General features: G+C 40.3%; 1 protein-coding gene across 2 annotated transcripts in view; it reads left to right on the top strand.

The window, feature by feature from the left end:
- shroom4 (shroom family member 4) overlaps positions 1–17,983 on the top strand; it is a 45,457-nt gene that overhangs the window by 16,558 nt on the left and 10,916 nt on the right. Inside the window, exons 1-3 of one of the 2 annotated variants that reach the window (XM_066714852.1) lie at positions 8,599–8,952; positions 11,893–12,024; positions 14,342–16,649. In XM_066714852.1, the coding sequence (XP_066570949.1) occupies positions 11,969–12,024; positions 14,342–16,649 (2,364 nt within the window). In that variant the 5' untranslated portion in view covers positions 8,599–8,952; positions 11,893–11,968. Of the gene's footprint in view, positions 1–8,598; positions 8,953–11,892; positions 12,025–14,341; positions 16,650–17,983 lie in introns of those variants that run through there. The other variant, XM_066714851.1, reaches the window with a different exon arrangement.

Here is a 17,983-nt window from a genome sequence, read left to right as displayed (position 1 = left end):
ACCTCTGGTATAATGCAAATTCCTCAGTAGGCTTCAGTTGTGGGGTGAGGGGACGGCCAGCAATCTAATGAACTTTTCATCGCTCCTCATGAATTAATTTGAGAGGCCTAATGTTGATCTTAGCTGTAATTGCATTTATTGCTATTTCAAAGTGGAAATCTGGCAGTAATCCCGATGTAGTTGAAATCCTGTCCTGCATAACAGTGCCATGATCTCGATCCCTTAAATTCAATTGCAGCCACTTTCCCTTGATTAGTGTTGAAAGCGCCGTGAACAGGAACCAACTAGTAATTTGAACTTCAAAGCTCGAATCGGCTTTCATTAAAGATGAAATGTTTCACAGTCTATGTGCTTTAAAATATAAAGTGATATTCCGTGGGGCATATAGGTAAAATGTGTTTCTAGACCTAATACCTCTTTAACATGTTTTAAACTGATTTGTAAAGAAATAACAAACCTACAAGAAACAACATATGCGAGGTATACAGTACAGGTATATGAATCTGTGCACTGTGGGGTATACCTGTACACTGATGCTTGAAGACCGAAATAAACTTCAGAAGTGAGTTCATTTGCTGACAACTTCAAAGAAGGGTCATGTCTGAAATCCCAAAGGTCACCTGAAGAAATTCAATCTGCCTTTGTTTTTGGATTCCCAGGGAGTAAATGACTTGCCAAATGGTTTCTATTTAAACTGCGGATTCCCTCCAGTTTCAGTGTATCCTCTTCAATTGAGGAATCGGCAGTTCTTTTCACAGCTGTGGCGAACCCTTCCCCTGCCCCGCGGAGAGTTTTTCAGAACCAAGCCATCAGCTGCAAAAGTGATATGCCGAGAATACACAAATAAATAAATAAATAAATGAAGATGCTGGGGGTGGATCTATCTTTGGAGAGTTCATTCCTAACTATGATAAAGTGGGTTCAAGAATAATGAGGGGGGAAAAAAATTCTCTACATATTTTGGATGCTGTACAGCAAAGTCATACTGAAAACATTCTGTTACCCAGAGGGAAGTCCGGCCAAATTTCCTAGCTGTTGGTTTTTAAGCAAATGCCGCAAAATGAGCTGCCTCTTTTCATGGTTTAGAGGAACAGTTTCCAGGCCCACATCTGTATGGGCAGATTTTCCATGGTTGTAGGCAAATCTGCATAACGGACACTGCAGCAGTCCTACGCATTTCCCACCCTAATAAACTAATAAATAAGCACAATGGTAGCATCATCTATAGTTCACTGCACTACCTTCTGTTGTTGAATAAACACATTTTTAAACCGCTTCTCAATTCTTTGATAAAAAAATAAAAAAACTGCTCAACATATTGCTAGGGAACTGTAACATCTCAACCTTTATTTTCAATTTTATTGCTCTGAACTTTTATTGTATTTCTATTTATTTGCTGAAACTTTTGGAATGGTGCATTGGGGCCTCTGCCAAACCTCAGTACCCTTTGGAAACCTCGCCAGCCTTTGCAAGGTCATGTATCTGGGTTGGTACACGATCACTGGGTGTGTGTTCATTGTACAAGACTTGCCACTACACTAGGTGTCAAACTGACACTGGCAACAGACATGAAAAGCATCTGCTGTGTTGACTTGAGCTCCCTGTCCTTAGAGACTGGGCTGCTGCCATCTCACAATGCAGATTTGTGTCAAATTGTTTACTGACTTTTTTTACAATGAAAACTCTTACAGGCTTCATTAGAGCTCCTTTCATGGGTTACCTGTGATTTCTTTGACCCCAGATCTCGGGAGGCTATCCAGAGGCTGGGGAATTCTTCAGTTGTATTCTCTGGCTTCCTGAATAGTCTAGTGGCCTCCCATTGTCTGGACACCTTTATTTTCCCAGGGTTACTGTACAGACTGTAATTCGATGCGTGTCCCTTTTGTTAAAAATACATACAAAAATATTTGTTTTTCACAGTGTTCTTGTTCCCAGATCCTGTCTGGTAAAGGGTGAAGCACCCTGTGTATTCGTCAGGTCGTGTGTAAGCGAGTAAAGGGATATGAGACTTGGCAGCCTATGTGTGTTTCCTGTTGTTAAATTCTTCACATATTCACCGTAAGTGGGTGTTTCACAAACCTCTTGCTTGTTTAAGGTGTGCTTGTTTAGTAGTTTATTTATAATTTGTTTTTCAAAGGATTGCCAGTTTTGTGCAGGACTGCATGTAATTTAGGGACCTGACTGACACTTTGGGGACTAACCTGTGGTTGGTGCACAAAAGATATAACCAAAAACATGCCTTTTGTAAGGCCTGTTAACATAATAAACCCTACACTGTTTTATCTTACGCACACATCAATGACATAGATATGCATTTAACTTACCAGGTTAAGTGCTTTCCTTTCAAATGTGTACTATACTCTGATAATATATCTTTATATAACACATTGTACTATTCCAGTGATGAAAATTCACAGTATATTTAAAGTTTGGTATCAGGAGTGTTCATAATTATCAGGCACTAATGGGTATATCCTAGTCCTACAGAAAGCCTTTGTAGCCTAAAGGTGTGTTGTGGTGGCAGGTGAGACCATCTGTTTTTGTACAGTCAGTGCCAGTTTAGGTAATCCCAGCACCTTGGAGAGTTTTCTTCTGCTTCTTTAATTACTGGAAACCATTCAATGCATTTCCTCTAATGGGTGAGACCTGAAGGATATGGCCATTTGTCAGTGGAAAGAACACATTGTGACCCCCGCTGGGAAGGAAAATAATCATTGTCCTTCCGATCTCCTGTAACTACTGCCTGAAGGTGCCTGACTTCCATTTTATTCCTTGGTAACTTCTCACCTTTTGCATTGACTGTAATTGTGAATTAAATATTGCTCAGCCTTTCAAATTAGGGCAGACTTTCTAACCGTCACTGTCATTAGAGGGCAAGGCATCCTTGTCTCCCCGCCCCCTCCCCCACTTTCTTCAGAAGGGAAGCATTTTCCCTCCTGAAAGCCGCGCAACAGTCGATGGTTGAAAGCAGCATTATTCCTTTTGTGTCTTTCTGTTCTTGATTTCTTTTAATTTGAAGAAAGATGCATCTGAAATGGATAGCAATCTGTTCATGTTCATATTACATTTGTTTATTTGCGTGAATTAATTAGTATGATTATTCTTTTACCGGTTCAGTCGCTTGGGAGCCCCTCAACCTGACACAACCCGAAACTTGCTTTATGTGGCCAGTTTCACATTTTACCTCCCACATAAGAATGTCAGCCACCCGCCACTAGGAAGGTGTGAAGCAGATTAAAAAAATGTCAATTTACAGATGTGTCCATGCTTAGCCTTTTTCACGTGACAAATTGGCATGTATTTCGTGAATCTGCTTCACACCTTGCTAGTTCAGTTTCTCACAGTTTGTGATAAGAGGCCTGAAGAAGAATGCTTTGGACATAACATCACACTTCCTGTTCAGCCCTTGCTCATTTCCTCTGCACTTCCTGTGGGAGCCCCACACTGGGCCACCAGTGAGGTTGAGGGGCAGCAGCCCACTGAAAACACTCTTTCAGGGAAGACTAAACTGTTTTTATTGAAAACCAGAAGTAGCTGTTGAAACGGGAGGGGGGGATGGAAAGTCCAATACATACAACGCAACTTTTTTGCAGTTGAAAAGGAGCTGGTTTGTTTGCAGTAAACAGGGACTTGGCAACAGATTAAACCTACAAGAGTGCAAACTGGAAGGACATAAAATATATAGGAGGTCTGTTTTGCCACAGCTTCTGAAGCTACTGGCATTCTTATTAATATGTGAGAAATATAACCAAGAAGACCGTGTTTCAACTTGAAATGTTTTTGCAAAGCTTTCCTGGTGGGGATCCCCCTATCTCTGATACCATTTCCAATTTGGAAATGAATTAATCAATTCAGAAATGCATTAATCAGTTTTGTTAAATGCTGCTATCCTAAGTTAAAACGGCAGAAATATATACTCCAGATTGTATTGTAACCGTGCCTCTAATCGGAGGCTACCACTCAAACACACAAACATGGATTTTATTATTTTAGAAAGACGCACGCTAGCAGGACTTGACCCTTCCTAGCTAAAATAGCATGAATTGCTGGTTTAGTTAAGCTAAAGTTGATACAAACAGCTGCAGGGAGAGAATAAGGAGATTATTGGAAAGTGGGGGGAAAAAATAAATTGCATTAAATTGCTTAATAACTGTATTTAATTATTGCCCATCCACACTGTAGTAAACCAGTGTTCCTGTATTGAATCATGCAGTAGGTGGTGCGGTCTGTCACCATGTCAGCGTAGGCCTCTCTGTAGACCTCAGGCTTTGGCTGAGCTGCTGTTTTTTTTTTTTTTATTGTTTTGTTTTTTCTTTTGCGGTTTTGAAAAACAAGAGATGTTTTCCAGACGTTATGAGGCGGGGAGAGCAGTGTTCAAACATAAGGAAACAGTTCTGATTCCCAAGAGGGCGGGATGGGGGAGCGATGCTGAGGACGGCATTCTTCTCTGACTGTGGATGAGAGGAAACGGAGCCGTCCCGCTGCAAACAATGAAAATTCCTTGCATTCGGAGCCCCTTTCTTTACCCCCTATTTTTTTTTTTTCCTAACAAGAATTATTGCTCTGAGGAAAAACCACAGTCCCTCAGTTAATCTCATCTCCTGAGGTTTTTTAAGGTTTTTGCCATTTCGCGAAGTGCATAGTCATCAAAGAAAATAAATACAAAAAGAAAAGTAAGCTTATTTTAAATGCGGACTGTCTGAAAGTCGAGACCTTGCATGTCTTTTAAAGTCCATCTTAAACCTACAACATATTTGTGAATCTAGGCTCCAGATTGTCCTTTGAGGTCAATCACTTGTCTTCTGGCAGCTGCAGTAGCCCGGCCTTGTACTGTTGGACGCTCCGTTGGTCGTCCTACACCTCTGTGAATGGCCTTACACAAGGGTAATGCCTGTATTTGAACCCTTCTTCATTTTAAAATGTTAATTCCTAAGGGTGCTTTAATTTATTTAAAACTGCTTTGTGCAGCTTTGGCGTGTGGCCCTGCAGGGGCTTCATTTCTGAGGAATCATGGCTGGGAGAAGCTTCTATGAAATGCACTGCAGAGAGATGTGTGTGTTAATCTTCATACACAATGTCAATGATGGATGGGAATGTTAATGTAGAATAGTGTGCTAGATTTTGTTTGGGGGTAAAAGGGGTAAAGAAAATCTTGTTAATGGCCTTATACACCTTAAACATTTCTTGTAATTAATTTGCAACTGAGACTGTTTAAATACTGCAGTCAAACCTATTATAGTGGGTGCTTATCATTAGCAGATGGTAAGAACTTGCATTTGCATTTCCAAATCTTCAAATGCAACACAATGTCATTATGTGTAAAAAAAAAAAAAAAAAAATCCTTGTCTTCATTCACACACCTCAACATGTGTATTGCATATATTTATATACATTTTATACCACACCATTGAGGACATAACCGATCTGCCACCACATTATGCATGCATGTACACTGATGATCAGGGCACAAAGGCCTACATTTTTGTATTTGCGGGCTTAGAAGAGTACGAGGTGCATAAATGATAGACAGAACTCGGCTTGCTCTTCATTTTCTGTACCTCTCACACCGGGATTTGAAGTGTTCTCCTGGGCTCTTCGAGAGCATGGCTCATTCTTGAGTGTTTTAAAAACAACAAACAGAGCATTGTTTTGGGGAAGCAAGGCCCAGCGTCGCCCTTCCTGCACTCTTGCGTTAATGGCCTCGTCTTGCGCCATTGATTAAATGGAATGTGCCTGTTCTCCCTGCTATTTGGGAAAACGGGTGCCTAACACAAATAAACTTAATTACAGTCAAGGGCCAGCTCTGGGGAAATTGGAATTAACCCTTTCCCTTCGGAAGGAATGCAAGGAATTCCCCCCTCTACCCCCCACTGCTGTATTATCCAGAGACAACATTAACGGCAGCAGGAAAATAACCCAATTTCAGCTGAATCTGATAGGGTGATTATTTATTTTGCATTGGATTTTCCGTAGTGGTTGCCAAAGGCGATTTATCTTTTCAGGGATGTTTATTTCTCATTAACCCCTTCTCATTCATATGAGGACAGATAAAATACTACTAAAATTACCTTGAGTCCCCATTTGCCTTTGCTAATGATAACCTTATCTGGAGTCACACTCCTTGTACAATGGGTGGGACTCTCAGACATGTTCATAAATAAACCATTTTCGTGTTGTGTTAATATGATGATGCTGTTTCCCCCTCTTATCACATAGATCCAACTAAGGGCATTTATTTAAAATATGCGCTGAAATTGACAAATCTCTTACGACATTGACTCTTGCTCTTGGTGTCCAAATCACAGACTCTTGTAGGTTCTGTCTAAAGGAGACATTATCACCAGCACTGTCTTGGGTTTTGAGTTGGGTGATTTAATTAAAGCACATGCATTTTTAAGTATCGAAAAGAGCTTACTGTTTTAGAATTGAACGTGCTAGAAAAGTTAGCATTTAATAGTTTCATCAATGGGTATTCCTGTAGTTGTTCGGGTTCCAAAATCAGTCTGATAGATTTCCTTTGACTCATGGAAACAGAAGCCGATTCGAAGCCTATATCAGCATTGCTGCACATTATCTGCGACTCATGACGTCAATACTTGTGGACACTGATCCAAAAGGCCGATTTGAGACACTGACCTCATCTGCCCAGCCCTCTGAAGTGCTTCCTCAAAGCTATTGATAAAGAAAACAAACTGTTACATTTAACGATGGAAAAAGCTCACCAGTGTAGAGGTGTAGCAAATGGCATGGGAGCCCAAAAAAACAAGCTTCCAAACCCATCCTTCACTGTCCTCATCTGTCATGTAGCTACGCCATGTTTTCATGTATAAACAATGACCTCAATGCAACCCAAAAAAGCTCTATAGTCTTTTTTAATTTAATGATCCTGTCAACCTTCTGCTCCTAAAAGTGTGTGGTGTGCACAATGCAGTTTACCCACCAGCTCCAGTCCTGTCCATAAGCAGTCATTACCCAGTGTCCAATGATCTCATCCTGCATAAGCTTCTAAAATCATAACCGTTCTGTGGGTTTTAAGTTCCTCTCTCCAATACAATGGTTTCTCCCTTGGCAGAAAAACTCCAAGGAGACTCCTAAATGCGAAATAAGTGTGAGGCACTCGACAGTCCAGACAATTTCAGGTATAGGATAGTTGGAAGCTTTTTTTCAACACTTGTGTTTTACTTTCTTTTTGCATTGTCCTCTTTATTAATTTGCCCTCTGTCCCGCTATGCTGCATAAACTATTTTTAATCTTATGTGGGAGTATTCCACTAACAGTGGCGACTTTAATTTTCATCTACTGTATACTGTGTTTTATGACCATTTGCTACTCCCAGCTCAGCTAACAAGCTTGTGTCATTCTAGCCTCAAAACTTCCTGCTGCGATGTCAGTGAAGTGGACATTTCCTTAGTAAAACTGTCCCTGACTCACTGTCTGTGACCGTGTGTAACTAACTAACCTCTTGTATTATGCTCTTTTGATGCATCGTATGCATCAGGTCAGCTCCAGATCTCTCCAACTGCTTTTGGGAAATGAGATTCTCTAAACGATGTTTTATCACGATGATGATGACGAAAGAGAAACATGGCGATAATAACAAATGTCTGCCTGAGGTGAGTGTAGTAAAGGAGGCCTCTAAAGGAGACGTTGATAGAAGGTAGTTTCAATGGCCCACCTGATAAAAACCACACTGTTTCAAAGTACAAAGTGAGTAATGTGTAACTTTGCCAATTTGTCCAACTCGGTGGTTAATTGGCAAGAATTGTGAGCAGGACTGGGAGCTGTAGAAACAGTTGGAAATATGCAAACTGAATTGAGAATTCCAGAAAAGGATTTGCCGAATTTTAGTCTGATCACACTTGTGTGAACTAAAAAAAAAAAATCTATTTGATTTCTTAAAAAAAAAAAACATGAAAAATTGGACTGTTAGCCTTGTTGAAATCTGTGTGGATTTCTGCACTGCAGTCCTGAGATTTGGTAGAAGTGAAATGAGATTTTGCTTCAAAAGGGAAGCCGCAGATTCTCTTAATCAGTGCTGATGAAGGATTGGCGTAGTTATAGCTCCACAGCATCTTCCAGTGTTGTGTTTTCATCGTAAAGTAAGCATAAAAACAAAAAAACAGTTAATTGGCAAGCGGCCACCAAAGCATTTAAGACAGTTTGAGATTCCTTCAACCCCCTGACGACTTTCTCGGAGACAGGAAGTGCTTGATTTTTTTTTTCTTTTTTTCCTTTTTTAAATAATAATAAAAGAGCACTTTGTATTATTCTTGCAGCAGCTCAGTCTTTATCTTTACAGAACATTGTTTCCTCACAGTCTAAGCCAGGTTTCCTGTCTTATAATATTGTTAGGATAGGAGAATGAGAGCTGGGTTGGAGCTGAAAGAGCGGGGAGGGGGGTGTGGGAGTGCTTAATTTTTTCTAACGGTAATATCTGATTGGAGTCCAGGGGGCTGGCTTAGTCACAGTGATGAAAGAGAAATCCATTTGGCGGATATGAAGCGACTTTCTTTCCTTTAGGAACTTGGTGATTGGCTGATGCATAGCAACAGCCTTTCAAATGCCCGGCGATTATTTGACTTCATGTTTTCCCTTTGGTTTGTATTTTTGATGCCTTGTGACGTGTGCTTTCAAGACTCTGGTTCACAAGAAACTATAAAAGTTGGGTTTATGCATCCCAGCGTCCTTCAGGCTCACATTAAGTGTCCACCTTCCACTGGGATTGAGAGAACTTGGCGTCTGTACAGGCAGGCCATTTGTGGTTCGAATCCACTGACTGTTAAAAAATGCCTGATGTGGATATACATTAATTTAAGCTTTTTGTGAAGGGATTTGGAGACGGTTTGATTATTGGATTTTTTTCTTTTTTGGTGTGTGAAATTTACTACTTTTGTCCTTACCTGCCTGGCTATCTTCAGAGACCGGTCACAGTGTTGTTGCATGCAGAGCACAGTAAGTATTTCACTTTGTGACCAACTGATTGGTAGGAATGGTTAGTCAATGACCTGATGCTATTGAACCACAGTGAGTTACACCAATCCACTTGGGTTGACTTTAGTGGTTTTAGTGGTTTGTTGACTTGTTTGTTTGATTTTTCCAGTCCATTAAGATGTATAGTATTGTGTGATTTGTGTACCACATGAGTAGTACTGTGGTTAGTTTGTGTGTGTGTGTGCGTGTACATTTTAAGGTTGAAGCTTTAATTATGTATATTTAACAATATAAAAAATATATTAAGGCAGTCGAGACTTGTGGAACCAATTTATTTTTATTAGGGTTAGTCTTTGTGGTCTTTTGATATTAATCGTAATGATATGACCTTTATATCTAACCAAATTAATATAACGTATTGCTGACTAAAACTTTTAAATATTACTTAATTTAGTTATCCATTATAATAAGTATAATGTGAAATGGAAAATGACAGTCTTTGACCTCTTATTCTTCTTTGATAAATACAGTTGAATTTTAATGTAATCCTTTCAAAATCTGTTCTTAATTGTTATGAACCAGCTAATTGATATAGTGCTCTCTGTTGGAAAAAAATAATATTGGGTATTTCAACAAGACTTAGAGCTTTTGTGGATGTTTTACTTTCAATGTTGTTCATATATCTGCTAATGGTGTCTATATAACAGCTGAAAATGAAAACAAAATCCAATCTGTAATAAATGAGACCAGTATAATAGTACACAGATATTTTTACTACATTATACCAAGATTGTCACTGCAGTTGTGGCAGCTCATTGTGTAGTGATGGATTGAGGGTTGAGGCATTGCTCATTTTCCTGTTACTGAATTCTCACAGTACTATCATGGGATTGCTGGGGAAAAGTCTTTAAATTCAGTTTTGTATAGTTTCTAAAAAATGTAGAATACAAAAATAGATCACATACATTTTAGAGAGCAAAGCAGGCGTTATGCACATTTAAGAACAATATATTTACAGAATTCCTGGTTATATTCAAATATAGGTTTGTGGGAAAATGTATATAATATAAAACATGCTGCTGATGGACATTTTTATATAGGAAAGGCATCACATTTGAAACGAAGCATTCAATTAAGATAGATTAATACAATTTCAGTATTTATTTTGTTTTTCGTTTATAATTTTAAGTGTCCATAAGCTTGTAACTTTATTTTCTGATGCTATCAACTCATTTTCATCAGTTTATATTAAAACATAAATTGTAATGTTGGCCAGCTTTTACGAGACTTCTCTCTGCCATTTTTATCCATTTAACATATGCAGTAAATGTCATGTTTCTTGACAGCTTGGTTTTCAATTTTCCCACCAAGCATTGCAGTAGTGAACGCATGCAATTTAGGAATTCCTTACCCTCAATGACCCTTAGGTAGTATTTATTTATTTTTTGCCTTTTACTAAAGAAAGCATTTAAGAAAGCATTTCTGTAAAGTATTTTCATACCTTAAATGAAGATTGAATAAAAGGTTCCAGAATTCTGTCAGTTGAACATCAAAGTTGCCGCCGGGCTCTCCCACGTGTCGTCTTCTCACATGAATGTTTTCACCCATTAGAGTTTAAATATTGAGCTGAAAGTCTCTTGCTTTGAGTCTGAGGCCACAACTGGAAAAATAAAGCAGAGTATTTGTACAGCTGTCTGTACCAAGGAAGACAAAAAGCAGGCAAAGTCTGTCAGAAGTAGGTTTGTATGAATTGGATGGCTGCTTCAAACTGGCAGCTTGAAGATAAACTCTTTTCTGGGGCCCATCACCGACTTGTTTTGAAATGATAAATGTTAGGTTAAGTGACTTAAGAATTCCTTATTTACTCATTCATTACTTTTTTTAGCTGTGAAATATATCATTTAGAAAGGGAATGCATATTTAGAATATCAGTATGTATGTAGAAGTGAAGGAAATAAAATATTCATAAAATGATAAAGTAAGGAAAGGGAATGATCCTGGCACTCCTGTAAAATCCACATTTGTTAAAATTTTGATCCTTGGAATTAATAATTATATATCTGAGCACTACCAAAAAAACAGTTTTTTCTGACTGTATGAGTTCTCAGATTTGTCACTGAATATTTTTAATACCACTTCAGTTGTTTTAGTTTTTTTTATTCTTCACTCAGAAGTAGAAATTGTACATATAAGATGTAAAGCTCTGTAAATCTTGTTAATTACTGTGCTCACATACTGTAGTATGGTATTTAACAAGAAACAAAAGTTAGGTTTTCAAATTAACTCATTCTACAATTTATGTATTTTTTTTTTTTAAGAAAAAAAAGTAATTTCAAAAGTGCTGCAAGTTAGTGCAGTACAAATATTTGAATTGAATCTCCCTTGCATTTATTTAATTCTCCTTGTCCTTGTCTAAGCTGAATGATATTACTGTTTGTGTATATAGAGAAAAGCAAAATGAACCCATCTATTATCTCGCACGCTACCATTGATTCTTCATGCTAGCACTCAGTGTGGGAGGTATGGGATGTGGAAATGATTGCATCAAGGTTATTTTAACAGCTCCCTCCACTGTGTGCACTCCCACACCATCCCTCATACCCAGAGACATGTGAAATACCTCATTTGGAAAGCACCGGGCCAAGACTGTGCTTCTCAGTTTGTGTTAACAGAAGTAGGGTGTCTATCTCTTGATATGACCTTTCAGAGACATTCCACTGATTTGTTCTTTTAGTTTCTGTTCAGAAAACCCTTTCTCTGGTTAATAATAAAAGGTAGTTGTAGCTTTGACTGCTGAACGGGGGGCAAAATTAAATCTTTCAAAGATCCTAAAGCTGCTGGGCTGGCACACGTGTTAGGAGAACAATGGAGAACCACACTACAAATGCTCCCAAACTCATATGAATTGAAGTAAATGCCTGTTTATGACAGTGCTGATGGTCAGGTGGTTGTTTGTTTCAGGAGGAGCGTCCCGGTGATCAGGCCTCACTCCTGGCACCTGGCCAAGCTGTCCGAGCCCCCCGCTGACTCCCCTGCCATGCAGCTGCACTCTGGCTCCTTCAGCTTACCTTGGCAATCGGGGGGAGACACTAGGTGAGTGGCGGTGACCTCGGCACTTATTAACACATTGGCACCAAAGCTGGCGCGCATTTTAGAAGGTTCCTTTACAGTGCTATACATCCGAGGTGCCCAACCCCTGTGTCTGCTGGTTTTCTTCCCACCAAACCCTTAACTGAGCTAACGATTCTTATTTCAACCCTCCGCTTTTAAAATGTGTGGGGATTGTTTATACTTGATTTATACTTCTCTGGACAGTATATTCCATGGCATTTCTGGTCACAAGCAGTTCCTGAATATTTCAGACATTTAAGTCACAATCTGTTATTACCAATAGAATGGATTGGAAAGTCAGTAGATGCACATTTTTCTTCTCACTTCCTGGATACGTTATGTGAAGAGGTAGTTAGGAGAGTAGCTGCAATATTTGAGTTGTATTATTCATTACTTTAGGCATTTGTCCACAGGCTCATTTCTCCTTGTATGTGAAACATTTCAAAATAGCAGTACATTTTAGTCACACTAAAGTTTTTATTTTGATTCATTGGTAGCTACTGTGGTTTAATTCAGGTTTAACAATTTAGACTTTCAGTCCCATTTAATTTTATATTGATCTGCATTAAGCAATATTTACTGTAATGTTACTAAAACTTACAAGTGTACTTCCAATTGCAGTGATGTGGCACTTGAGATTATGAATCTGAAAATACTCGTTTTTAATTACAATGAAATTACTTGGGCTGTGTCTTGTAACTAAGAATATAAATAATCAGGTTCTACTCACAAACAGAAAGTGGAATACACAAGATCTACCTCGATACATAAGAACATAAGAAAGATTAGAAATGAGAGGAGGCCATTCGACCCGTCATGCTCGTTTGGGGTCCATTATTAACGAAGTGATCCAAGGATCCTATCCAGTCTGTTTTAGAACCAATGTTTGTATGCGATTTGTTTCCAAATATTATATATGTTTTCTAATAACAAATGTCATGTGGTGAGAAGATCACAGTGCATGTTGTATTGGGGAGGTCCTGTGAAACTATACTATTGTTGAGAAGGGGAAATTTATGTTGCTTACATGTTTCCACAGACAAACAATCAGAAGGAAACCGAATGATCTCAGAGTAATGTCAACATTTGGCTTACAGGATACAAAGACTATTTTGAGAACTATGACTCTGAAATTTTTGTTCACCAAAAAAGGAACAAAAACAATACCTCTACATTACAGAAGTCGAATCAGTTGGTTTCGGTCAGTCAGCTAAAATAAAGAAGGGAACGCCCTACATCACACACTGTATCTAAAATATTTGCAACCATTTCAAAGCGTTTAAAATGTATTTGAAATAAATCTAATAAATTGATCTGTTTTTCCGATGACATGGACAAGTATTTTGTGAGATTGTAGATAAAAGTAAAAAGCATGTATTTTTAAGAAAAATATTTTTTAAAGCACATGACTTATTGTTTATTCTTATATTTGAAGAAGAATGTGTATTGCTTTTACATTTAAATTTAAATTGCCAACCTGAATTTCAGTTTGCTTATGCTGTCCTCGTTTGAATGGCTGAAGAGGACATTAACATAATTAGATGCCTCCTGTCAAATTCAAGGGAACGCTCTCCTCCGAAAATCAAAACAAAACCTACCCCATGGAGAAGTTAGAAAATAAATAAAACCAACATTTTTATAATTATTCGAAATGACTAATTGCTGATGGTTTACTTTAAGTGTACTCTGGTGACTTCAGACTAACAACTGTATTGTTTCAATCCCCTTGGCTACCTAGTGAAAATGACTAGTGCTCCATAATTATGTTTTGATAGCTATCATAGATGTAATTTTCTTCAATTACTGTAAATTATTTTTAAATGGGCAGAATCGTGAACATTTTACATAATACTCTGTTTGTTTGGGGCTATTCCCTTAATTCTCCATATGGGGGTCTCCCTTGACCTAACTGCCTTCCTGTCCTTGAGACCATGAAGGTGTATTTGCCTTTTAAAAACTATATTAAAAAAAATCCTTAGGCTTAGGATGATGATGATGGTCATTATCATAAGAATAATATTGAGTAGTGCATGAGTGACAATAACTAAGGTTTTTTTTTTTCTTTCATCAAAGGAATGGATACAGACCTTTATTATTGAGTTTCACGCACCCATTGCTTTGAAGAATACAGTAAACCTAATTTGTTAGAGAAATATAAAAGCAGTGCTTTCAATATTTTCTTTTTAAGAGAATATTGTAATCTTTGTGAATAATTTGGTAAACGGCAGCTCAGGAAATGTTTGTACTTGTTGTTCATTCTTAGCTGTTCCTTATGCTCTATGTCCATCCTGTTTTGCAGTGAACTTTCCATGCAGTGGAGCCAGTTGTCTCAACACTGCAGCACAGACCGAAGCAGCTCCATTGGCAGCATGGAGAGCCTTGACCAGCCCAACCAGGGTTACTACGAGAGCCAGCTGTCTCCTGTGGACCAGGCCGTCTTTAACAACAAGAGAGACTCTGCCTACAGCTCCTTCTCAGCCAGCTCCAACACCTCGGACTACACCGTCTCTCTGAAGGCAGACGAGGCCAACTCCATGGACAGCCTGCTCCACTGCCTGGGTTCTTGTCGCCACGGTGACGGGAGGTGCCTCCACGGAGCGGGAGACGCTGGAGACTTCCCTGAAGAGGGCAAGTCCCATTCCCTGGCCAGTCATTCAGATGCCAAGATCCGGCCATCCTCTTACAGCTACGAGGAGGACAGGGTCACAGGTGCTCCCAGAGGACCTCCCCAGCCTCCCGCTCGCAGGGACAGCTTCAAAGCCACTGGGGCCCGTCCCGGTTCCACAGACAAGCGCAGGGCCTCCGCTCCAGTCGACATGCTGAGCATCCCCAGCACCTGGGTCCAGGATTCATTGTCATCTGTACAAAGCAAGGTCTCAACCCAGGTGGGCTGTTCTTGTGATGCAGGAGGGTCCATAGACAGTAAAGGTAATGCGGCTGTAGAGCAATACTACACCCTCAGTTCGCAGCTCGAGACCTGTCATGACTGCAGCCAAGAAACGGTTAGTAAAGAGACCAACCCTGGCTCCAATTGCTCAGGTCAAGAGAGAGAGACTCTTGCCCCAAGCCCCTCACTCACCAACACTCCTGCTGTAGCTGAGGTTGAGCCATCCCCTCATAAACTGGTTTCTAAGAAAAAGCATTTGATCACAACACACAGACACAGCGCACCTGAAAAGCTCTTGCCAGCACAGTTACATTGTCTTGGTCTTTCAAATACCCAAGACAGGAATTTATCTCCGGTGTATCATTTAGAAGAGCTGGAGATTCCCAGCACTGTTGATTTGCCTCCGATCAAGTGGGCTGAAAGCAGGTGTTCCACACCTGGTTCGGTGGTCAGTTCAGAAGTGGTGGAGGCCGGAGTTGAATCCAATACCCTGGATTCTCCATCTCCCATACAGCATACCTGGGGAAGGTCATTTAGTGTGCCCGAGGAGACTGTTAGCTGTTGCTCCCAGCCTGTCCTGGCAGTGGACTCTGCCATCCAGAAAGAGGCAGGTTTGGCTTCGGCCTCCAGCATGGACACACTGCTGGAGGAGGTTAGGGAGAATGAGAGCCACAAGCCCCAGGCAGCTCCCAAGCCTGGCTCTTCCCGGCAGCACCGCTCGTCCAAATCGAGGAGGCGTAGTGAGAGATTTGCCACCAACCTGCGCAATGAGATCCAGCGCAAGAAGGCGCAGCTGCAGAAAAGCAAAGGCTCCTCAAGTCTCCTCTATGGAGAGGACGTAGTGGAAGAGGTGTGTGAGCAGCCAGAGTGTGAGTCGCCATGTGAAGAAAGTCCACCCACTTCCCAGGTCTTCGACAACTTGGTAAATAAAACCTCAAACCATAATGGAGCACAGAACAACCTGCCCACCCTGGAGGGCCCTAGAAAGACAGTCTATGAGTCTGCAGACCCTTCCAGGCAGGGTGCTAAGCAAGACTTCAGCAGCAGTTGTCAAAAAATAGATGATCAGGCAGCGCAGCTGAAAGGACGGCGATGGAAGTGGACGCCAGAACACAAGCTGCAGCCTGAGGAAAGAGCAGAAGAGAAGTGCGACAGAGCTGTCACACACAAGCCCCGGACAACCAGGCCAGCCCCTGTTCCCGAGGATGGCGACATCCCCCCATTTGCCGACCGGAGGAAGTTCTTTGAGGAGACCAGCAAGAGCCTGTCCACCTCTCATCTGGCTTGCATACCTTCCAGGCGCAACAAACCTGAACCACCAGGGAAATACCAAGCAAAACCAGACCACTGCGCTAATGTGTTTGAACCAAGCCGGAGGAGGTACTCTGCTGGATTTGTCTCCCAAGAACTCAGCATCTACCATACCTCTGAGAACCGAGGTTTAGGGCAACAGGCAACACTAAACAACCGAAGGAAAAATGAATCTGATGCAGAACAGGACTTCTGTTATGGGAACAGAGTGCTCAAGCCAGTGGCACTTGAACCCCAGACCAGCTTTGCGAATGAAAACTGTAGACTGTCTCCTAACCGATGCCTGCAGAATTGTGAACACTGCATACGACCTCCAAGCTCCGCCTTTCACCCTGTGGTTTCTGCTGCCTACCAGGAATGCCCTGCCCTTTGTCCTGCTTACGATCCAAGAAGCAGGACACCAACTGAGGTAAATCTGAGAAGGTTCACCGAGTGAATTCTTTGGTTTTAAAATCACGAATGATTTTCATCAAATTTATTTTAATTTTATTTTTCACCCAATTAAAATCATTGTCAGTTGTAGTACTGAGGATTATCCTCATCAAGTAGGCAATCTTGGTTTCGGTGCTCAAGTGAAAAAACTAACAAACATAGGGCACAATATTTTCAAATAAATGAAGCAATCGGGGGGGGGGGGGGGAAGATTAAAAGGGTTAAACAGAAGTCAAGTTTAGATGCTCAGACAGCTATATGTTCACAGCAAATTAATATTAAGAGAAGTTTCAGACTGGGAAAGCTTTGCAACAGATTGGGACCTGTGTGGTTTCTATCCAGATACATCTGGCCCCGTCTTCCTTTCTTATTCCACAGACTCTAAACTCGGTCTGAACAGCCGAAAACCTTCCTCAGTTTTGTTTGCTTTCCAAAAACAAACCGCTAAGGGCATTTACAAATCCCGAAAATGTTCTTACTTTAATAGCTCTATTTGTTTAGATGCATATCAGTGGACCGTAAACAAGCCCTTTGTGCCAGTGACCACGCCAGCCTGCAGCATTCCTCTGGGGCTTCTGTGGCAGTCCATAGCCATGCCTTAGACACTTTCATTACCACAACAGTCACTGCAATGACTGGAATGCTCCAGATTTATGGGCAACAACAAGTCCACTTTGTTTAGAGGGAACTCCCACAAGCGGTTCTAAAAACTAAGTTTGAAAGCTGTCTGAAACTCCTAAATCCCCTAAAAACTCAGAAAATAAACTAATTGATGAATGCAAGATATACATACATGTTAATACATTATCATCAAGAAAATGAGTCTGGAAGATTGGGTTCCAGATCATTGTTAGTTGTTTTTCTCTGTTGGACCTGTAAAGTTCCTCAGCTGCTGACAGTTTATATTTCTCATAGTTTTAAAGGTCACACATAAGAAGATGGCATCCCACTTTAGGTTTTATTCCAATTATTAAAAGGCATTATATTTGTATTTTCAACACCATAAAATTAAGTTCCGTATTACCCTGTTGTTCCTTCAGAAAAGTGTCCCACTATATGATACAAATGAAATCTTCAGTCACTGTTTAATATAGAAAGCTGATGTTCTGGAGGTTGCCCGTTACACTGTTTCTTATTAAACGTATGGAACATTTACAGGACTTTAGAGTCTGTTCAATAAAAAGCTTTTCCAAGTCTGTTGTTCAGCTCCAATCTCTGATTTGTATCAGCAGGCTGAGGTTCAGGTCAGGACTACAGATCTTGGATTCTGGCATGTTAAACAATAGGATTTTTGATCTGCTTTATATGCTC

This window comes from Amia ocellicauda, chromosome 10, assembly GCF_036373705.1.
Source record: "Amia ocellicauda isolate fAmiCal2 chromosome 10, fAmiCal2.hap1, whole genome shotgun sequence".
Taxonomy (NCBI): domain Eukaryota; kingdom Metazoa; phylum Chordata; class Actinopteri; order Amiiformes; family Amiidae; genus Amia; species Amia ocellicauda.
The sequence above is the reverse complement of the archived record's forward strand: the minus strand, read 5'-3'. Positions and strand labels throughout refer to the sequence as shown.